This window comes from Sciurus carolinensis, chromosome 5 (genome assembly GCF_902686445.1).
Source record: "Sciurus carolinensis chromosome 5, mSciCar1.2, whole genome shotgun sequence".
In the NCBI taxonomy this organism is placed as follows: domain Eukaryota; kingdom Metazoa; phylum Chordata; class Mammalia; order Rodentia; family Sciuridae; genus Sciurus; species Sciurus carolinensis.
Window position 1 is genome coordinate 37,667,174 of NC_062217.1, and position 23,603 is coordinate 37,690,776.

At 43.6% G+C, this 23,603-nt stretch overlaps 1 protein-coding gene across 1 annotated transcript in view; it reads right to left on the reverse strand.

Moving 5' to 3' along the window:
• Nucleotides 1-22,550, reverse strand: part of Fam124a (family with sequence similarity 124 member A) — a 56,077-nt gene extending 33,527 nt beyond the window's left edge. The window contains exons 1-2 of the mRNA XM_047554141.1: nucleotides 22,271-22,550; nucleotides 14,284-14,315 (exon numbers count right to left, since the gene is read on the reverse strand). Coding sequence (XP_047410097.1) covers nucleotides 14,284-14,315; nucleotides 22,271-22,338 — 100 coding nt within the window. The 5' untranslated portion in view covers nucleotides 22,339-22,550. The remainder of the gene's footprint in view (nucleotides 1-14,283; nucleotides 14,316-22,270) is intronic.
• Between the last annotated feature and the right edge of the window lie 1,053 nt (nucleotides 22,551-23,603).

Here is a 23,603-nt window from a genome sequence, read left to right on the forward strand (position 1 = left end):
CCAGGCTGAGTGATGTTCTAAGACCCGTTTGTATAAAAACTTAAGGGCTTGAAAGGCCTGATAAAGCCATGGCATTTTACACAGGTCCTTTCTTCTGCTCAGTGGTCTTAATTCTTTCTGAACCACATTATGTGCTTGTCATTTTCTTTGGTAGCAGAGTCATCCCGAGAAAGTCCAGATCTCAATACAATCCTGTAGATGTGGAGGTGACACAGCAGGGCTTGGAAACAACAGGACTGGAATTACTATTCATTTTGTTTTAAGAAATATGATAAATCTTCCCAAACAAAACAAGAGACAAAAGAAGAGAGGATGTTAACCGCAACCTCTCCCAGGGATTTATTCATCAGGGAGCACGCTCCAGACCTCTGGGTCTTACACTAGAGGTAGGTGGAGAATCCTACCAATTATATTAATGAAGACTTATTTTTAAAAGGAATTTATTCTGGCAGAATGTTGAGAAATCAGACCAAACAATGATTATCTATTACATCTGTTCTAAGAAAAGACATTATGTCTGTGCTAATAAGATACATCCTGGATGCTATAGCAGAAAAATCAATAATGAAATCAGGTATTGGCTTCGCCTATGATTAAACTAGTAATGTAGGAAATGGAACTGGGAACTCACTTTTTTGGCCTAAAATTCAGTGGGATATTCAAATGCTTTGCCAATTTGAATATGATCCTGCATGTCCCTTGTCCTTGTTGCTAAGTCTCCTTAGAAAATATGTACTTTTGGGTCCACTTGAAGAGCAAGCTTACTGGATATGACTAGAAAGTTAAAGACAGGTGAGACTTCTCACTCAGGCCCCTGGTTTACACATGAAGTTAGGCAGCTTGCCCAAGTTGGCCATTTAGCCAACAGCCAATGTAGACCATCTCCCAGCTCCTACTTTGGGGCTCTGACCTTCATATCTCAGCTACCCAGCCCTAAGCTGCCTAATCCTGCTAAAGGTTCCAAGGATCACAAAGTAGGAGGAGATACATCCTGGACAGTTTACTACCTGAGAAGGCAAGGCATTCACATACGACAGATTAAAGAAAAACACCAAGGTGAGTAAGTTCCAAATGATACAGTTTGAAATGTAGAGATACTTCAAAAGCTTTCCCTTTTCCTAGGAAAGTTTCCACTCCCTGTGACCCTCTACTTGTAGTGGTCTGACTGTCCACTGTTTCAGGGAAAATGGGAAAGATAAACCCAGTAATCAGGTTTTGGAAGTTATTTCTTTGAACTCGCAGCAGAGAAAACAGTCCCAAGGGTAAGGCTCTCTATTGCAATAGAGAGGCTTTTGGAGACACCAACTGATGGTGACATAGCATAGACCTTAGAACCCAGTCCAGGTGATCTCTGACCCACACATTTCCGCCTCAAGACTGAGGCAATGGCAGATGAACCATGAAATCGCAGAGAAAGCCCAATTCTCCCTATAACAGACTTCTTGTGACTATTCTTACTACACAAAAGGAAAATCAGTCTTCTAAACACAGGTTGAACAGCTCAACCTCACTACCTTTATGAGCTCATAATAATGTCAGAAGATGTTAGGGTGAGATAAAAATAAGAGGGGGAGTGAACACAGAGAGAACATTCCTTCCCTTCCATAACCACTATGTTGTACAAAATAGCAGTTTAATAAATACGCAGAAAGAGAAAAGAAAGGTGGAAGGAGACTGATGGAATCCTCTTAGCATTATTAATCTATTCTGAATATTGGAAGTCCATGGGGGCTGGGGTTGTGGCTCATTGGTAGAGCACTTGCCTGGCACGTATAAGGCACTGGGTTCAACCCTCAGCATCACATAAAAATGAATTAAATAAAATAAAGGTTTTTGTCCACCTACAACTAAAATATTTTTAAAAATATTGGAAGCCCTTAGTGGTTATGATCTGTCTTTTTGCATAATATTCTCCAAATACTCCCAACTTATTATTCCATCAGACATTAAAGACAGCAGTATAGATACTGAATAAAGATAAAAACTGCTGGTGTGGAAACACTTCCTATAAAGGCTGTGCAGAGTGCTGATGGTTTTGCGATGGCCATTACTGCTGCCTGAGGTGGGATTGGGAGTGAAGTCGTACTGTCAGTGAGAGAAAGGAAAATGACTTCAACCTGAGGATCTCCAAGCCCTGAGAGTCTCCCTGTTCTTAACTTTCCACAGAGGAGCAATTCTGTCCATTATATATAGCATATATATATTGTGTATTATATATATGAAATATACATGAGGTATATATATATGAAATACACATGCACACACATATATACACACACATACACATGCATATCTCCTTTTTTCATTAAATCACATGCTCATTAATAGCATTAATTTCATTAATAGCATGCTCATCCATCAATGGGAGAGTAAAATGGCACTTTTGGAAAATATCAGAGGCTTTACCAACTGCTTATCTTTTTAGCCCAGCAATTTCACTTGTAGAAGTTTATCTTAATAATGAAGGATGTTCACAAAGACTCAGTACAAAGATATTCTTGGCAATAGTGTTTGTACTAGTGAAAGACTGAATAGAGCCCATATGACCTACACCAGTTTCTATGGTGCAGAAACACAATACTCCAGACACACAGCTGCACAAGTAAGTTTTCTGACATGTAAAGATGCTTGCAATATAGCTGGTGAGAAAATTAGACTATAAAATGCATGAAATGCCACTTGGGTAATGATGAATATATCTATGGGAATACAGATGCCCAGAAAAAAAATCTATTAAGGCAGACACCAAATTATGAATAATGGTTGTTTCTGGGTGAGTTTTTATCTTTGTCAATTTGCATTTTCTGAATTTTCTAGAGTTACCATGTATTATTTGGGTAATAAAAATTGCTCTAAAATTAAGAAATGCACCAGATACATTGAGGGCAGGTGTGGTGGCAGCTACTCACTCTGTTGTCTCCCTTGTTCCCTCCCTTGGGGGACTGACTGCCCAGGTAAACCAGATGTCTCTGAAGTGGCACTTCAACTCCTCAGGGAAAATGAAGTCAGGAGAATCTGTCTCCATTTTTCTTTCATATCCTGGGTAATAATCGACACCTTCTGTGTAGTCGAAGTTACGCAATTAAAACTTATCTTTGAAGCCAGAAGAACTACACCATATTTTTTTTGGAAACGGATGTCAATGTAGCAAAACATCAAAGGGGTTGTCTGTGTGGTATATTGTCCTCGCCCTTTGATTTCCTGATGCCTATCTTTGGTTATTGCTTTTTTTCTTATCAACTGTCAAACAGTAATATTGTCTAGCTTTTCAGGCTTCCATTCAGGAAAAATATAGACCCTAAACCATCAAATCACAGTCTAAATGCACAAACAGTTTTGGCCTTGTTGTTTCATTTATCTCATTGCAACTTCCATGATCCTACAAGTAACACTGCCCCCTGCTTCTCAAAAGTCCCTAAATATAAGAGACATGTTCCATGTTTTAAACAAATCATACTTAGTGAAGGAACATAATTTTTTCTTCTAAAATTATTAATAAAACAATTCAAATATTTATCAAATGAGAAACTCCCATCCAGATGTTATACAGATCCTAGAGTCCATAGTTTATACCATTAAATTAGAATCTAACTGTAAGAAATTTGGATAAGCCACATACTTCAGGGATGATTGAAGAGCAGTTTTGCTTAATGAGGAGATAGGCTGGTTCAGGACTCCTCGAACTTTTATTGTATACAATTCACCTAACTCAGGGGTGGGACCCAGGATTCTGCATTTCTCTGTTATGTGGTGGCCCATGGACCACATTCTGAGCAGCAAGTTTTCTAGTTTGGTAATTTTATGTGTTCTTCCATGCTAAGAACACCTTCTCTGGGCAGTTGACAAAATGTGAGACCAGTGGGATATCCCAGTCCGCATCTGTTGGTGTTCTGTGGTACTGAGGCTGCAGATAAGCCTCCTCTTGAGTGGTTGCAATACCCAGACCTGCCACAAATGGTGCATCCAGGCCTGTGGCCTTTTTATTTTATTAGTGTCACATACAATTACATGTTATATGGCTCCATTCCTAACAGGAAGGTCCAGGAACCCGAAGCCATCCTTGTAGCAGAAGGCCTCAATATGTGGGGTCATAGGAAGAGCTGCCTCTGGCAGATTCCTTTTCCCTGGTTAGGGCAAGCTGGAGTGCGGCCATTGTTCTCGGGTGTGGGAAGAAGCAGCCCTAAAGGTGCTCTCCCACTCAGCTATAGCACAGCAGCTGTAGCTCTCCAGATGCCCAGACCAAGAAATACAATAGAAACTTCTAAGTAAAATTTTTAATCCCATAGTCACTTTGGAGGGCAGACTGGATAAGGAAATCAGATTGATCTGTCCATGTGCACTGCATCTTATGGTTTCCCACTGGTCTACTGTAGCCATGGCCATATATTAAGATGGAGCATGTTTTCACTGACTCCATTGTCCAATACCCAGCCACTCATAGAGAGCCCTATCTAGGACCGCAGAGCCATTCTAGCTGTGCAGCTCACCCTGAATCTTTTTGGAATAATGCTGCATGTGGACATGACTGCTGTGCTAGAACATGACCTTAAACACAATAAAAATGGAAATACTTCATATTTGGGGCTCATTTGCCAAAGGTTGCATACTCAACTCTGTGGAGTTTGAAGCCTATGATTCTCCTCCACGTGGAAATAAATATATATCATCTCCCCAATGCTTAAATTTGTTTCATGTCAACTTTTGGGTTTATAACAGCATGTCAAACGATATCTGTTGTGGTTTGGATGTGAGGTGTCCCCCAAAAGCTCACATGTGAGACAATGAAAGAAGGTTCAGAGGAGAAACGATTGGGTCGTGAGAGTCTTAACCCAATCTGATAAGGATTAACAGAGTTGGTAATTGAAGTGGTAGGGTATGGCTGAAGGAGGTGGGAATTAGGGCATGTCTTTGGGGTATATATTTGAATATGGGCAAGTGGAGCCATCTCTCTGCTTTCTGATCACCATGTGAGCTGCTTCCCTCTGCCACACTCTTCTGCCATGATGTTCTGCCTCACTTCAAGCCCTGAGGAATGGAGGCAGCCTTCCACGGATGGAGGCCTCTGAAACTGTGAGCCCTCAAATAAACTTTTCCTCCTCTACAGTTGTGCTGGTTGGGTCATTTAGTCACAACAGTGAAAAAGTTGACTAAAACAAAAATTGGTACCTAGAAGTAGGGTCATTGCTGTGACTAACCTGACCATGTGGTTCATAAGCATTTGGAGTTTTTTGGAATTGGTGGGAGGAATTTTGAGATGCTTAGCAGTACACGCTGGAAATGCTTTATATTGTTGTATGAAGCTTAATGGCTGATTGTGGTGGAAGCTCAGAAGACCACAATGCCAATAGGACTGTGAATAGTGAAGACAGGGCTCTAGAGGGTTTAGAGAAAAAGGAATACACTATTGATAATTGGGCTAAAGGCCATTCCTGTTATGTTCTAGCCAAGAAGTTGTCTGCATTCTTCAGGGGTCTTGAGACTTTCTGTGAAGCTGATTTTAAAAGTTATGGACTTCTTAATCTGACAGAAGAAATGTCTAGGCAGCATAGCATTCAGATGGTGGCATGGTTATTGCTGGTAGCATTTAGCCAAATTTATTATGATATTCCAGGGTAGAAAGCAGAGCAGAAATATTTGAAAAACTTTAAAGGCAGGAGTAAAACTGGGACTAAAGAAGTTGCAGTTTTTAAAGACATTAGTGCCCTTAAAGAAATGCTAAAGGCTTTGCCCAGAGACAATAAGAAAGGTGTCTTGAGGGCATCTCAGGAGTCTCACTCAACTCAGACACAAGGGAGTAAAAGTAAAAATTCTCTTGAGAAGAGACCAGTGGGGAATCCTTCTTACACAAGGGGGCCTAGGAAGTTTTTCAACATGCTCAGTCACCCAGAAACTCAGAAGCTGCTGCAACAAGGATCCCTGGAGGCTTGGTTACTGCTCAAGATGGCAGCAGACCTTGGCGTGAACCATGTGGCGCTGCTTCTGCAGGATTGCAGGATGTTGGAGTTAGGGGTTCAGGGAGGCTTCCACCAAGATTTCAGAGGAAGGCCTGGGAGGCCAGGCAAAGTGTAGCAGGCTCAGAGTCCCTGTGGGCACCCCCTGGGAAGTCAAAGCGTGGAGATGTGAGGAGGAAGCTGACGCTGCAGTGTAGACCCCGTGATTAAGAAATATCAACACGGGACATCATCCTAGGAAAGTTGCAGGAATCGAGCAGAGACAAGCCAACATAAAGGCCACTTGGGTTGCAACAAACAAGGCCACAGGGATGGAGCTACACAAGCCCTTTGGAGAGAACATCAGGATGCCATGTGCCCCAGAAGCCAGACATGGAGCTACAGGACTTGTTTGCCAGTTGGACTTTGGTCTTGCTTTGGTCCTATCCCTTCTTTCTATGCCTCTAACTTTGTGAATGTAAATGTTTACTCTGTACCATTATATATTGGATACTTGAAGACTGCTTGTAATTTTATAGGAGCTCACAATGTGAGATTGCCATGAGCCTCAAAGAAGACTCTGGACTTGAACTTGGAGCAATCTTGGAACTGTTGAGACTATGGGGACTCTTGGAAGTAGACTAAATGTATTTTGTATTGCCAGATGACTGTGAGCTTTTGGGAGCCAGGGACGGAATGTTATGGTTTGGATGTGAGGTATCCCCCAAAAGCTCATGTGTGAGACAATGCAGAAAGGTTCAGAGGAGAAAGGATTGGGTCGTAAGAGTCTTAACCCAGTCAGTGAATAATCCCTTGATAGGGATTAACTGAGTGGTAACTGAAGTGATAGGGTGTGGCTGGAGGAGGTGGGAATTGGGGACGTGGCTTTGGCATATATATTTGTATCTGGCAAGTGGAGACCTTTTTCTCTGCTTGCTGATCACCACGTGAGCTGCTTTCCTCTGCCACACTCTTCTGCCATGATATTCAGCCTCACCTCAAGCCCTAAGGAATGGAGCTGGCCTTCTATGGATAGAGACCTCTGAGACCGTGAGCCCTAACTTTTTCCTCCTCAACAGTTGTTCTGGTCGGGTCCTTTAGTCACAGCAATGAAAAAGTTGACAAAAACAACATCATTAGTATTATTAATAAGCCTTTTGGAAACCAAGGAAGTAGGAAAATGAATGAAAGCAGTGAGAGAGCTGAACTGAGATTCTCCACCAGTAACTTTCTCTAGAAGGCTATGTTCTGATTTAGAAAACACTGGTGACTTTGCTTTTACTGCAGCAGGGGTGTGAAGCTGCAGATGGAGTAGGTAGAGTTTTTAGTTAAAGCTTGAGCACATTGCCAACTCCATGCTAACCACCAAATTAAGCTAGCTCAATGGTTACAATTGTTCTTCATGAAGATTAATGAAAAGATTTGAGCTTTGCCTAGATCTTATGGAATAAGATTCTAAAAGAATGTTCATTCTGAGAACCATATGGGAGAACGTATTGTCCACAGAAGGAAAAAATGAAGATTGTAACATTTACAAATGAATCAAAATTAAACTGCCCCCAAAACACTGATCTTCCTTTTCAGGAGACATGATCAAAATTGGCTCCAAAGCGAGCAAAATCTGTCAATAAGTTATCATCTTCTATAATGAAAACAGAAGGAAAATAATACATATTTCATTAAACCAAGACTGTGCTTAGCTTTTGGACTTGGAAACAGATCACATCTGTTCAAATACTCCCCAATTTGTGATACGTTCTACAGTATGCAATTGTGTCTTAGTGTGCTGCTTTTCAAACTCCTAATTACACCACAATGTGCTCATCTTTCTCTTCAAACACTGAGGAGTTGCACAAATGTGGCCAATGCCAGAGATCAAACATATGCTACCTCAGTGTCCTGAAACTGTAAGAAGAGTTGAAACTAGTGAGAAACTAAAGAGAGAACAGCATTTAAGTGGAAGGATATGCCTGCAAGAAGAGAGACCCCAGAAAGCGATGAGGTATTTTCCCAGACACAGCAGAGACAAAGAACTGACAAGCTCTAAACCAGTTACAGGACCTCACCACCAGCTGGGATGCCTGGATTCTCCAATTTGAAAAATACCTGTGATCCACTTGATCCTTTTTCCTTGAGATGAGTGTGTCCAGAGGCCCAGAGCACAACTGGGCCTATTTGGAGCTGACCTCAAGGGCAGTTCACAGACATGGCAGCCCCAAGAAAGCCATAGGGTAGGACTTCATTGGATCTATAGCCCACGGAAGCTCTGGGGCAGCAGTGAGGACATGAGCAGGGAATAGGGCCTGAGTCACTGGAAGGACAGATCGGGAAGTTGGGAAAAGAAAGCTAAGGAAAAAAGAGAGGAGAGAAAGAATTTGAGGTCCAGGCAGGTTGAAGAACAAATTCAGAGACTCTTGCTCTGTTTTTTTTTTTTTTTTTTTTTTTTTTTTAAGTTTATTACATGTTTCTGGGCTCAAATCAGCAAAGTTCATGGCTACTCCTCCCTAATTTCCACAGATTATAGAACTCCTCAGAACATTGCCCAGACAGAGGCTGGGAGACACCCTCTGTATCAATTAAACTCATCTTTGACAATCTGCGGGGGTTTTGTTTTTGGTACTGGGGACTGAATCCCCTGAGGTGCATTGCAACTGAGCTATAGCCGCAATCCTTTTTATATTTTATTTTGAGACAGGGTCTTGCTAAGTTGCCCAGGCTGGTCTTGCACTTGTACCCTCCTGCCTCAGCCTTCCAAGTAGCTGGGATTACAGGTGTATCCCCCCATGCCCAGCTTCCATTTGTACTTTGAGAAGTACTGAAGCCAAGTTGTTTTCCTGGAGCTGTGGAGAGGTGGATCAAGCAGGCCTGGAGTGTGGACAGTGACATGGGTCCACAGCTGTGTGGAGCCCACCAGGCCAGCTAGGGCACACCAACCTGTGCACTGCAGCAGCCTGGACTGGTGGGCATTGGCCTGCTCTGCATAGCACCCATGGCTCCTGAACCCCTAAGCATTCACAATTCCATGATCTCAACCTCTGGCTTCCCTGTAACTGGTGGGAAAATGGAAGTGAGGCTCTCCTGAATGAGATTACAGGGTTAGCCAAATGCATTAGCATAAATTGGAACCACCAGCATCGACTCCAGTGCTACACAAACTAGATTAGCACACACAGTGGGCAAGCCTTGCTGGGTCTCCTCTTACCCTGTGGGAGTTCTGCTGCTTTTCACACTTTAATAAATCCTACTTACACTCACTTGTCTTTGTCTGTGGATTTTGTTCTTCAAATTCATGAGACAAGAACACAGAAGGAAGAAATTGGAGCTTCTGGGGTCTGCTGCAACACTGGAGGGCAGAGCCCACCATGAAGGGCTGCAACGTGTTTCTCAGCTGCAGAGGTCTGCGGCTTGTGCAGCCCCACTTGCCAGTAGCAGTACAGAAACTCCAGTTTCAGTATAAAGAAAGAAAACCACAAGGCATTTCTGTTGTCACCAGCAGTTTGTAAGGTGCCAGGTAGAGAAGTAATGACTGTCCTGAGTTTTGAGGTGGAACCATTTTAGGACTGAAATTAGGACAAGTAGAAAAGGTTCCTTCCGAACAGCCTCAGATAGAACTATTCATTCTTTGATGATATCTTCTCAGCATTATTCTGGGGCTAGATATCCTTAAGACATGTGATACAGTCCTAAAAATGTTTGAGCTCCTGGCATCTTCTAAGAGTAATTCTCCAATCTAATTACAATCTTTATTTAAATGAAAATAGTCAATCACACATGATGGGAATTTCATTAGTATTATGTGGTATTCTTTTTAAAATATATTCATTCATTTGTTTTATTTATTTTTATGTGGTGCTGAGGATCGAACCCAGTGCCTCATGCATGCAAGCAAGCCCTGTATCACTGAGCTACTGCCCCAGCCCTTATGTGGCATTCTTTTGACATTTTTTGTTGGCATAATTATTGTTTTTCTTTCATCCTACTTATACAAGTTCCCCTTTTATTCAAATCACTTAATAATGCAAATTGTGTATTATGGCTTGATGATCTTCTCACCGGATTTCTGGAACAGCAACCTAAAATTCTGGAAGTATAAATTAAACTCATCTTCCTTAGGACACAGCATGACTTACTGAGAACTCCAGGGTGCCAACAGTATGTTTAGCTCTTCAGGAGGTGTAAAGGAAAAGCCTGATTTCTCTGGTAATCTGAGAAAGGCAAATGGACCAATTGTACCTGGAAAGAGTTTACCCAAACAAAACCAAGCGCCTCAGCCACTCCCACCAGAGTTGGATAGCAAGTGACAGAGGACGCAGGCAGTAGAAGTGGGATTCCAGGATCAGTGAGGCTGAGGAAGAGAATGATGCCCAACCATCCACGTGCCCTCTTCTGCTCTAGACCCAGGCATTTCTTGGAGGGGTAGGGGACAAAAAGCAGCCGCTGTATCTTAACTCCTGTCTCTACCATCACTGACTCAGGCAGCTCACAGAGCAGAGAAGCTCTGATGGGTTCTTAGCAGTGCTCAGGGCGGAGCATGAGAGGCCACTGGAAAGGAGGCTCAGCCCTCCAGGTTCTTATTCAAGAGAGAACAAAGAAAGAGAGAAGGTACTGACTTCTCCACCCTCTCCTCTTTCTTTTCCCTTCTTTCTTCTAAGATGTTCATATCTTAGCATCCTAGAGCTTCTGGAGGGTCCTTAGAGGCATCCTGTCCAACCACCTCATTCAACAAAGGAGGAAAAAGAGACCCAAAGAGGGTGCTATGGTTACCCTTGGTAGGGAGCAAACCTCAGGGTTCACGTGCAGGAGGCCTGGTCCCCAGTGTGGGGATGAGGAAGGTGGTAGGACTTTAAGGGAGGAGCCTACTGGGAGGTAAACAGGTCATTGGGGGTGCTATGCTCAGAAGGGATTAATGTACTTCTTGTGGCACCCCAGTTAGTTCCCCAGTTGTGGGATGCTACTAAAGAGCAACATCCTGCCCTCTGGGTCCTGCCTCACCAGCCAATTTCTTCCACATGCATCACTGCAATGTCATATGAGGATGTTGCCAAGCCAAATGGATACCGATGCATGCTCTTGAGTCCCCCAAACCATGAGCTAAATAAACCCCTCTTCTTTATAAAGTGACCAGTCTCAGGCATTTTGTTATAACAAAAGAAAATGGACTAAGACAGAAAGCATGTGGATAACTTATGGTTAAACCAGACCCAGAACTTACATTTTTTTTCATATTTTTTACTGGTATATTATAGTTACACATAATCGTGGAATTCATTGTTACATATTCATATATGAACACAATGCAACAAAATAATTTGGCCCATATCATTCCCCAGTACCTCCCCTTTCCCTCTCTTCCTCCCTCCCCTTGGTCCCTTTCCTCTACTCTACTGGTCTTCCTTCTATTTTCCTGAGGGGTGAGAACTTATAACATCTCACCACACCACTGTTCTGTACCTCTGTCTTAGAAATGACCTTTCTTTTTCTCCTGTCAGGGCAGGCAGCATGAGAAGCAGCCTTCCTGCCCTCTGAAGGAAAAGAACTAAACAGAGTGACTGGTGTTCTCTGCAGGCAGCTCTCAAGGAAATTCCTAGTAATGAAAACCCAGCTGCAGAAAAATAGGCATCAAGTTCAGTACTGAGGCTGGCGACCCCAGGAAGCTCCTGTGAGCTCTCAAGCACAAACAGGTAAGGGAATGTTGAGTAAGAACCCCTCACAGACATAGTAAAATCCATTTTCTAGTAAGAAATGATTAGCATCGATGCCTAAATCCCCACCAGGAACCAGGAATCATTCGGAAATAGAGCATTCCATTGAGAGAGGTTGATACTGGAGGTGGGAAGAGAATGAGATGCAGGTGCTGTTCCTGGACTAACAAATAGGGTCTGTGACCCTGCAGCTGCAGGGCGGTCCTCAACCCTGCTGGTCATGCAGAAGAGTGGCCTTGCACTGGTGTCCTTCAGGACAAATGCAAACTTATCACCCTTTCCCTACTCAGACCCTTGAGTACGATCATCCAGTTTGTGGTGAAATGTTATTTTAACAATCTACTTGGAAAATACTTCTTATATTATTGCAGCATGGCCAAATCTATGTTTTAAAGGGTGGATAGAAGACTCCAGATTTAATTTTTTTTTCTTTTCAGAAAGTTTCCTCTGTTATATTCCACTGATTGCTCAAAGGGTTTTCTCTTGCATGCGGGTAGGGACAGGATTTATGCTCCTGGCTGGTGCTGAGGCAGGCAAGACCCAGCAGTATCTACCCTCCTTCTTTACTAACTGAAATGCCTGGGGAGGAACAATGCAGTCATGGAAAACAATGTTCTTCAGAACCCCTTGTAACTAGAGATAAACACGTAACCAAGATCTAGTCCAAAGAGATAAGAGTAACTGCTGGGTAGAGTCTTTGGAAAAATTCCTTAAAAATGGGGATGACCCAGCTGGCAAGTGCTCTCTGAGCTTCCTTTTTCTTTCTTCCTGCTGAGAAAAGGATGTAATGGCTATTGTGCAGGCAGCCTTATTGTAACTCTGAGGCAACCCTGAGGATGGAAGCCCAAAGCTGAGAGTGGTGTAGCAGAATGACTGGAGGAACTTCCACACCAGACCTGCACTACCTCAGTATATTGTTGTTGTTTTTTTTTTTAATCATAAAGGAAAACAAATCCCTACTTGTTTAACCATTTTTTGGTTGTACTTGTAATCAAATACATTTCCTAACTGAAATACACACACACACACACACACACACACACATACACTCACACATACACAGTCACCAAGAAGTCCCATTTCTGAAAAAGGAGGTGGGAACTACAACCAGTGAATATTTAAAGAAAAAAGGAAGAGCAATAACAGGGTATTGATCCCAGCTATACTAAGACGGATTCCAACTCAGACTGCAATTAAAATAACTGGAGGAAAACATCCCAAACCAAATTACCAGTTTTGCTGACTAGAGAGGTGCTTTGTTGTGACCCAGAGGACTGATTTGAGAGCTATGAACTGAGCAAAGGCTTCATGCAAGTGTTTTAGAAAAATCATTCTTAAAGAAATGTAGCCTCTGGGCCAAACTAAGTGGAATGAAAATGGCAGTAGGGAGAGAGAGAGTTCAAGAGGCTGTCTCTGATTTCAGGAACAAAAAAGCTCTGGGGGATGAGCGCAAGTCACTGGAGCATTGTTTTCATGATTACTAACGGTTCTTAATAACTATGGGGCAATGTTGGGTCTCTGGTTGGCTAAAAATGATCAGAAATTGCTCACTGCAGTTATACTAATAACTAAATATAATTTGACACTAAATTACAATTCCAGACATGCAGCTTTCCCACAGTCCCTTATTGTGAAGGGAAACTAAGCCAGAACATCAATAAATAGAATAATCCAATTAAGTGTCTCTTCACTGGGGAACTATTCAGAATTGAGAGTTTAACAGGACAGTGAGACAGGGCAGAACGAGTCAGTATTTACTGATTTAAAAAAAAAATCAAGGCTCTTATTTTAAAAAAAATTTTAAATTTTAAAGTAAGGGTTGGGTTGATCTGAATGACTTTGATGTAGTGATTTTAATCACTATAAGTTCTTTATAGACATTAGGCATCATTTCTCATGAATACATTTACTTGTACTTTAATATTAAATATAAACACCTTTTAAAATGTTCAGAGCATCTTTATAAGCATATTCACAATCATTTTTACCATATATAATGATACTTGTAAGGCAGGAATTACAAATACAGAAAGATGGTTTGATAAAATGTCTACATTCCTTTAGCCACATTGAAGTGGAGAAATGAGAGATAAATCACCTAACAATAGCCTATGCTGGTGTTGGTGGTAACATACGTGGCAGGATTTTTGTCAGAGGTAGACATCTCTGTATTGGGAAAGGTGACATTTGCCTGCAGAGGCAGAAATACAAGGGAAGACATTTGCCAAGAGATCCGTTAGAGCAGCCCAAAGGAGCAACGGCTGTGCTGCAAGTTGCCTGTGCTTCAAGCTCTCTGTTAGTCTGTGGGAAGCAGGTACTGAATGGATGGGTGTCCAATGGATGAGTTAAAGCTCCTCTGGGAAGATGCTCCTAGAAGCATCTGTAAGCAGCTGATAAAGCCTGGGGCACATCCTTCAGGCTGAGTTTCTGTAGGGGCAGGAGAGGCATACCTGGTACTGAAAGCAAGGTATGATCAAATTCTCCAGGAAAAGCCTCCACTCCCAGGGTTCGAGCTTCCTATATTGTTCTTTACAGGATCCCTTTGTTGGTCGTTACTTCCTATTAAACATGTACTGCATAGAGTCCTCTGTGGCACTGACCCTGACCGGGATTGTCAACACAATGTTGAAAGACATTTAAAAGATACTTACTACTGGTGGAGGACAGGTGGCTGTAGTCAGACCTGAAACACAAGGGCTCAGTATTAGTAGGAATACATGTCATTTTTCTTATCTGCATGACTTATTCAAGCTACAAGTTTCAACAGTGTGGAATATCATTTGACTGGTAAAGAAATGTCACTATTGAAAACTACAGTGCTCAAGTTTGTTCTGTGCAAACTAAAGTTATGTCTGAATTTGAAAGCAAAACTTTGGAGGCACTTGAGAAATTGGGGGTCCTTCATATGCGCTCTGTGGATTCCTCCGATGATACTGTGGGACCCTCTTAATTTGCTGGCAAATTTTCAGATGGTTTGTTTTTCTGGGGAGAAGGGTCCAAAGTTTTCAGCAGATTTACAACCCCCCAGAGACTGACATACGGCAGATGAGCACCTTTGAATGTTCCCCCACGCTGTGGGGAGTGTTCATTTGCTGATGTCAGCCAAGGATCCCCATGGGAGAGGACAGAACCTTGGCCACCAAGTTGCCCACAGAACCAAAGACACAGGGATGCTTCCATGGATTTCAGTTCCACTGAGAAGAAATCCTGCTGAATCTTAGAGTAACCAGACATGGGCTGTGGTGGGGAAGGGGAAAGGCAGAGTAAGGGCTCTGTGAATGGCCCATTTGGATTTTTATCCTGAAAAATCCGCGGCTGGCATTGAGCCGCTATGAGAATGGGAATCTGGCCAAGGATCTGCCTTGCTTAATCTCTGCTAAATTTCTGCCCTACTTGCGTGGCTGTTAAGACTTCCCTCTCTGGCAAGGAATTTGGTGTAAAAGCTGTTTCTTTTCTCCCCCCAGTGCCCCATAGTTATTCTCAGTAGGAAATTAATCACTTAAGCGCATAGGGATTTATTCTGCCCGGGGTAGAGAGGGGACATAGTTATGCAAATAAACTGCTTAATTATGTTTAATTTTATAGATATACACTCCTTTTATTTCCTTAGACTCATGTTGCTTTTCTTGAATCATCCAATTTTCCTTCCACTGAGCTTCTGACCACATTAAGAAAGTACATACAAAACTTAAAAAAAAAAAAAAAAATCACAAGAAGTATGCCTCTTACTGGTGAAAATAATCTGCATCTCTCAGACCAAATGATGCACTGATTTATTATAGAGGAGCCAAATGGGAGAAAAACAGCATGTGGTTTTCTTTTTCAAATGAAATATTTTAGTAGTCATAGAATCATTGAATTTTAAAACTGGAAAGAATAACAACCACTAACATTTGCATATCCCTTTATATATTACAAACTGCATTTGCACCTATATAATTCAGTTTTTAATTGGTTAAGTGAAAAGCAAATGAGGTACTATTTGTAAGGAGACAGGAAGTGCGGACTGTTAAGGGTTTGGACTGAGTGTGCAGGGTGGGTGGCGGGGGATGAGCTGGAAAGCAGGATAGCTTGGCCTGGGCATGGAGACACGCCTGCTCAGGGGGAACGGAAGCATCAGTGATCAGCAACCTCCTGAAACCCAGCATTTGTAACCCCAGCACTGGCACTTTAAATTCTTTCTGGAAGGAGGCAGGGCATAAATGAGCTTTCAGACAATACTTAGCAATGGAACTAGGGAGCAATGCTGTGAATGCCCAACAAAACATCCACTGTGGTAGATGCAACAGCAAAACCATTCTGTTGCAATATGATCATCTTAAGATGGCCAGACTTTAAAGAAATTTCATGACTATCCTCCAAATACAACATGTAATAAGAATGTGCAATATTACTATTTCTCTTGTATTAAAAATGTGTCAGTCTTTTCAGCTAGGATTTTCCAAATACTCCTGAAGCAGATGGGATTCACATATGCAGACGTTTTAAAGATCTGCATACAGATGGATATGTATGCAGAATGAAATTTACACTGGAAACGTAGTTCAAGAATCTTAAAGTGCAGTGGTAGTATTTTAGGACCAGTGCTAGCATAACTAATGCCCCTCCAAGAATCCCCCCACATCTCTTGGGATGAAAGGTACTGCTTGGGTTAGGCACGCCAATTGGTCAGTCATCCACAGTCCCTCATCTGCTCCAATTCCTTCCCCATACAGCAGTCAATCTTTGCAAAGCACAAATCTGATTGTGGTGTCTTTCACTGGATCAAATTCAAGCTAGTTAAAACACAAACCCCTCAGTCCATGATAGACGGTCTCTGCCCAGCTCCGCAGCCTAACTTCAATCCCTGTCCACTACCAAAACAGAAAGCAAAGGGAAAAGAGTCACCTGAACCCTTGTGTTGCTTCTTAGCCTCCGATCCTAAGTTGATGTAATTTGTACAGTTTCTATAATGATGGAGATGATTTTGAACTGCTCTTTTCAATTAACACCACCCCACCATGGTGCTACAAAGCTCCTGTAATTATCATTTTAGAGGAAGTAATGTTCTATAATTTATTCAGCCATTTCCCTTTTATTAGCTATATGATTGTTCCAGATTGTCCACTTTTACAAAGCACAATGATATTTATGAATATAGTTTTATATTTCTTTTCTTATCCTTAGAATTACCATGAGTGGGAATACAGATTAAGTCCAGATATGAAAACTTTCATAGCTCTTAAAATATATTCCAAATAACCCCGACAGATCATTTTACTGGAAATACTGCCAGGAAAAGACAAATTGTAAAGCTTACAACAATTGTGTGCATAAATAGATGCAAGTAAATTCAGAGGACAACCAGATATCTGACCAAGATACAAATGTTTGTACTCCCCAACATTTTAGGGTGGGAAGGAAGAGCATTTGAGTACCTGCCTTAAGATTTGTTTATTGTTCTCACATCACGAGAATTTACCTGGCTAGCTCTGCATATGACATTCAAGCCTGCCACAATGAAGCATGAAAGGTGAATTCATGAATTTTAAGATGAGAAATTTCTGAACACATGATATAGATAGGCACAATAATACAAAAATTATATAGTTTCTCACACCTAATACATAGAGATGCATTTCCAAATATTTAATATCTGTGGCAATAATAAAAGGTTAAGATGTGGTCCCTTGATTGTTTTTTCAATTATGATTATACATGTAGAAAATATGTGTAAAGACTTTTTGTACTTATGGTAGTTTATCTCTGTTAACAGCCTACTTGCCAATTTAAACACATATTAATTTTATAAAATGGTATCTTCTTAAATTTTCTTTCCCAGGAAAATTTTGGCCTAAGAACTTTCCCATTTTAAAATTTATTCCACCAATTTTTTCCCATTCTGTGTTTAAACTCCCAACTGATGGATTTTTAAAAATCTCTTAAGTTACAGTGAAGTATGAGTTGAAGGTCACCAAAGAGGCAGGGCCTGGTATGACCTTGCCATGGATCAGAAGCTCAGTGACAGCTGACACAGAAGTGGAAGTTCATTAGTGCCAGACCAAACTCCTGAATGAAAATAATCCACTGGGTATGGTCACATGTGAGAAAGCAGCTTCGAGGCCAAATCCTGGAGACATGACTAATGAAAGTCATCAGAAAGCACTGACTTTTATTTGGATTTACAAGGAACTGCCTGTCCCTTGATTAAGGGATTCTGTTTCTGAAGCTGGCTTACACCATCTGCAGCTGATGTGCCAGTTCTTTCAAACAAAGTACACAGAAGCACAAGCCTTGCTTTCAGTTTCAGTTTCAAAGTGACATCAATCACCACGAAAGAAGACAAGTGTTGGCTTTTAGTCTTCATCTGCTTTAGGTGGGTCAGATAGCAAAGGCGGCCTTCCAAGCAAAATAAAAAGAGCAGAAAACAAAAATTAATTAAAACAGGTCAAACAGCTTCCTTAAGAAGCAAAGTCACTAGATGGGAAGCATGCTAGAGACCCAGGCTTCAATTCAAGTCATTAGAGAGTCATGTGCCTTCTGAAAAACAGTAATAATGATAATACTGAGGCACACCCTGCAGTCTGTTGAATAGTCTGAATGATGATCAAATTGCTTAAGGTATTTAAAGCATCAGAACATCTACTGAGATGAGTATAAAGAATATATGATCTTGAGTTCACCATTATTACATAAGACTCTAGTTTTACCATTTGGAGTACTCTCTATGACAATAATAATAACATAATAAGAAATAATTGTGGACTGAGGTTGATTTATTTCAGGCATTGGTCTTAGGGCTTTAATCCTCACAACAACCCAATGAAAGAGGTCTTATCACTGCCCCTACAGCACAGAGTGAGAAAATGAGGACAGAGAAAGGTTAAGTAACCTGCTCAAGGTTCCATGATTCCTAAGTAGAGGATCTAGGATTTCAACATGGGCAGGCGCTCTTGTAATTTAACTTGCAAAGTGACCAGCACAGTCACTGCCAGTGGACTCACAAAGTTGCTTGGAACTGTCTTTGCTCTGATAAATAGGACCTACCATTATCTTAGTCAATACCCTAAGTCTGTTGTTCCTGTTTTGTTCTCAGCCACCTAGCAACAATGTCCCTACCCCCAATTTGTGATGATTCCAAACAGCCCCAGCTCTCTCTACCTGACCCTGGGTTTCTCCGTCATTCAGCATGGCCAGAGAAAAATAAATAACAAATTCATCCCTGTCTCTGTAAATATATAATTACTCATCGCAACTGACCCTCCCTCAACGCTGCCTGAATGATTTCAAGTCTCCATCATTCTGTATGTGTGGTGGGCAGCATTTACGCTGACTGGAAACCCCATCTTCCCTTCCCTCCCTCTGCTGGTAAGGGGAGGTGGGCCCCTCAGACTCAAAGCCCATCCATCCCCCTGAGGTCTGAAGACTGCTTGCCTCCTCCTCTTCAGAAAGCTGACATTACACAGAATCATCTTTTCTACTATGTCTTTATCCTTTCCTTTTTTTATGGTATCCCCATGTCAGTTCTTTGAATCATGTGACAACCCAGTGCGGTGGGTTCTTTATGACCAGACTTGAGAAACCACCAACAGTTGTCCAATTAGGTCCTGTGTTGAGGGAGTCCCCCCCTCGCCTCACTCTACCCTCTACTGCCTCTCTTTTCCAGATGAATGGCTCTAACTGTCACCTTTTCCTCATCTTCGACTCCCTTCTGGTGTCACTCTACTCTGGCTTCTGCCTCGACCATCCTATTGTCAAATATCCACTTCTTTCTCTCCACTAATCTAAAGACACTTCACATCTTGACTTAGTAGCACAGCTGATCTCTCCTTCCTTTCTCCAAAACTCAAACTTCCCTTGGCTTCTAGGATATCACATTCTTCTTTTATTTCCTGCAGACTCTTTCTTGGGTTCCTTCCAGCTCATTCTCCTGTACCTGACATTTAAACACTGTGGTTTCTCAAGGCTAGTCTTAAAGGCCACCCGAGGCACTGAGTTGTCACAGAAGTCAATGAGCCAATGAAACACTTAGAGCCTTAGAACAGTAGGTGGCACTTAGTAAATGCTAAATGATGTTCCTGCTGACCTTGAGTTGATTGAATCTCTCCCAGTGTTTGGTAGACAGTTCCCAGAGGTCATGTCATCATGTGGACCTCTTCTTCCTTGAGTCCACCCACACTGCTCACTCATCATTTTTACTTGGCTATCTCTCAAGACTTCAGACCCGAGTTGAACAAGAAACATCTCATACTGTGTCCAAACGTGATTTGGAAGGGACCACCAGCTACCTAGAGGATTGGATAAAAACTAACTTCTCATAAACATTTGCAAGCTGCATTATTTTGCACACAACTTGAAGCAACTGGTGGACCCCAAATTAAGGATCTCTGTCATAAGGATGTGTCACTTGAGCTGTGTCTTAAAAGAAGGGTAGAGTTTCACCAGACGGACAGGCATGCCAGGAAGAAAGGGCACAGCTGGCAGAGAGGACAGCTTGACAAAGGCAAGGCTGCAGAAAAGCCTGACACATGTGGCGAGGTGCAGGTGTAAAGGACGTGTAGAGAAACGGGGCTAGTGAAAGGAGGAACTCCATAACATCATGTTTATTGGCCATGTTAAATTCTTGCACTTGACAGAATAGTCATAAAAGTTTGGGAGCGAGACAAGATCAGATTTGTTTTAAAAATAATAGTGAAAGCAAACATAGACTGGGTGCTTTCCACGTATTTTATACTCAGTCTCCACGGGTCGCTACAGGAAGGCTGGATAGAGAATGGGGCGGGGCAAGCTCCAGAAAAGTTGGAAAACTAGAAACAATTCAAGAGATATAGAAATATATGGCAAGCACAAGACTATTGAGCAGGCACTGCAACTCTATTATTTAACATGCCATTTTATCTTTATTTTTAGCTTAAGGATGCTAGCAATGCAGTAAGGATGCTTTAAACAATTCTGTCCTGTTACAGCCATACTTTGTAGTAACAGAGGCAGAGAATAGAAGCTCTGGTCAGCATGATCAGTGTCCCCTCCCAGGAGTTCTGGCAGTTGTCAGGCTGATGCCTGGTTCCGGTTCCTGGGGTGATGTCACCCCCTGGATCAGGGCTTTCTCCCCCTTCTCTAAGGCAGAGCCCTTGGAAACTTTTTCAAGGTCTGTTTTAGGTAAAATTGAAAATGAACTTTGTTTAACTCAGCTACAAAGTAGCACGTCCATCCTGCTTTGTTTCCTTCATTCAAGGTTCAGGGGTGGAGGAAGTCAAGGTTCTTCCATTAAAGTTGATAATAAATGCTGAGGATGTGACTGTGGCTCAGTGGTAGAGGGCTTACCTAGCATAGCAAGGCTCTGGGTTTGATCCCCAGCACCTCCAAATAAATAAAGTTGATAAATGCCATCTATGCAAAGTGTAAGAAAAAGTAATTGGGTTACTCCACCATGGGTGATTCCAAATTAGGATAACAGGAAAGCTCATTGCAGAGAAGCTGTAAAGTCCCAGATTTGGGCGAGGGGTGGTCAGGGGGCTGTAAGGAAGGGTGGGGTTGACAGCAGGAAGGACTGTGTGGGAGTCAGGTCAGAAGTCCCAGTCCATTTTGGACCCACACTCTTCCTGCCCTCACAAGGTTGCCAAACACTGAGATTAGCTTGAAACCTCCCTGACCTTTCAGGAATGTGGCTTTCGGTAGCCTGGGCAGCTCCTGCCCTCTTCCACGGTTACTCCAGATAGGAAAAGACACCCTTTCCTCCCGGGTCAGCACTTGCATCCTGCACTCTGCGCTGACTGCACGAGAAAATCCTCAAGAGATAGGGGCTGGGTGGAGGCCATTACAAGGACATTCATCCCCGAAATGGCCTTTTGTCCCATTCAGGAAAACAGTGCTGTCGGCAGAGGACTAATTAAGTCTCCAAAGGTTCGCGCTAATTATTTGAATTCGTTGAAGCGAATAGGACCTTTTTTTTTTTTTTTTTGCAAACAAGCAGGGTCAGATAACAGCCCCTCCTCCTTTGCGCCGGTACCCGGGAAAACGGTCCTGCTGGGGCAGGTGCCCTGAGAGGCGAGGAAGTTCGGGGTGGGAGGCTGGCGGAAGTCGAGGAGGCAGCCTCAGCAGCATAGAATGAAGTCCCACACTAAAGTCGTAAAGTGAGAAATGCCATCCTTTTAGCTGACTTCTGAAAGACTTCGGTGCCTGCCGGGCGTCCCACCCTCTTCCTGCGGTCCCCCATCTTCAGAGCAGCACTCCTGGGGCTCCGGAGTTACAGGAGGAAAGTCCTCCCCGAAGGTTGAAACAAGTGCAAGCGCATCTTTATTTAGTGTCTTTAACGATGATGGTAAAGGGACACTGCATCGGCCTAGCACTCACGTGATGGCGGAGGGCAAGTGGGACTGCGATGGGATTACACTGAACCTCAGGTCCTACCACTTTCCAGCCCCTGAGGTGGGACCCGCCCTGTCCCGGCAGCCAAGGACCTCGGGGCTCTACTCCCCGGGGCGACCCGGAGGGGCTGGTCCCCCGCCCCCCTCAGCCCCTAGAGTATTCCCGGGGTCGCGGTGCTGCGCCTCTGTGCCACTGCAGCGGCGCCGGCTCCGCCCTGGGGATCAGGAGGGTCCCAGGCGGCCGAGGAGCCACCGCAACTCAGAAAACACCCCCGCCCGTGGCCCGGCTCACCCTCCGGTCTCGGCGCCCGAGTCCACGCACTCCTCCTCCTCGCCGCCGCCGCCCACCTTCGCGTCCATGGCGCGCCACCCGGCCGCGCTCGCTCCAGGCCACCCAGCCCAGCGCAGCCCGGCTCCAGCCGGCCCCGCTCCCGGGAAGCGTCTCCGGGTCCCGGCTCCAGCAAACAACTCGGGCTCTAGCAGCGGTCCCCTCGCCGCGCCCTCTCCCGGCAGCGCCCGGCCGGGCACCAGCGGCCGCACCCGCCCCGCCCCTCGCCGCTCGGCCGTGCGAGCGTGTGTGAGCGGGGCGCTCGGGTGAGCGCTAGGGTGTGTGCGTGTGCACCAGGAAACCGCGCGCGCGCGCGCGAGGGTGGTACGGGGCGAGTGTGTGTGTCAGGATGGGTGTGAACGGGGGTGAGCGTGTGTGCACGGATTCGTGTGCACGAGCGCATGTGAACCCTGGCGTTTCGCTAGTTTGTGTGTGGTGCGAGCGATTGAGTGGGGAAGAAGTGTAATGTCGCGTGTCTTTATGTGCTGGGGTGTGGTGCGTATTTACAGTTGCATATGCTCGTGTTTGTGCTGGGCGCACGTACCCGTTTGTGGTATGTGACCGCTTGCGGAAGGTGGCGCGGGGGTGTCCCCTGCGCCACTGGGGGGGGGAATCCAGAGTCCCAGGGATTGCCTGAGGTTCTCCAACCCTGGCGCTGCACAGCATGGAGAAATTCCCGACTGCAAGGTGAAGGCGGGGAGGGATCTGTTTCTCTTTTGGGACCAGTTCAAACACCTGGGTGTTTTATTTTAGTTGCTTCAGAATTGCCAACGCTGAATTTATTATCACCTTTCCCATCGCGGGTCTGAGTGGCTTCTCACCACCCAACTTGCAGCTTACAATAGGTGTCCTGAATTCCTTTGTTATTAAAAAGAGCCTTTGGAAAATAACAGTAAGGAGCATTGAATGAACCTGCATTCAGGGATTGAAGCAGCAAGAGGGTAATGGATGTTGTGAAGTGGCCCCTCAGCACCTCATTCTGGGTTAACCATCACCTCCTCTTAGCTGAGGTGGAGGCAAGTTGGTGGGGTGGTTGAAAGTGGCAGCCTGCAAGTCTCAGATTTAATTCTGGCAGCCCTATTCAAGCCATTGGAAGACACTCACTTCTTTATTCTAAGGCAAGTTATTTAACCTCTTTGAATCTTACTTGCCTCATCTGTAAGATAGGGTTATTGCTGTCTACCCTGTATCTCTGTTGGTGAATGACATGGGATAATGTCTGTAGAACACTTAGCGTGTTTCCTATGCACATCAAGCACCAGGCAGCACAAGCTGGGTGCATTCACACTCTCAGCTT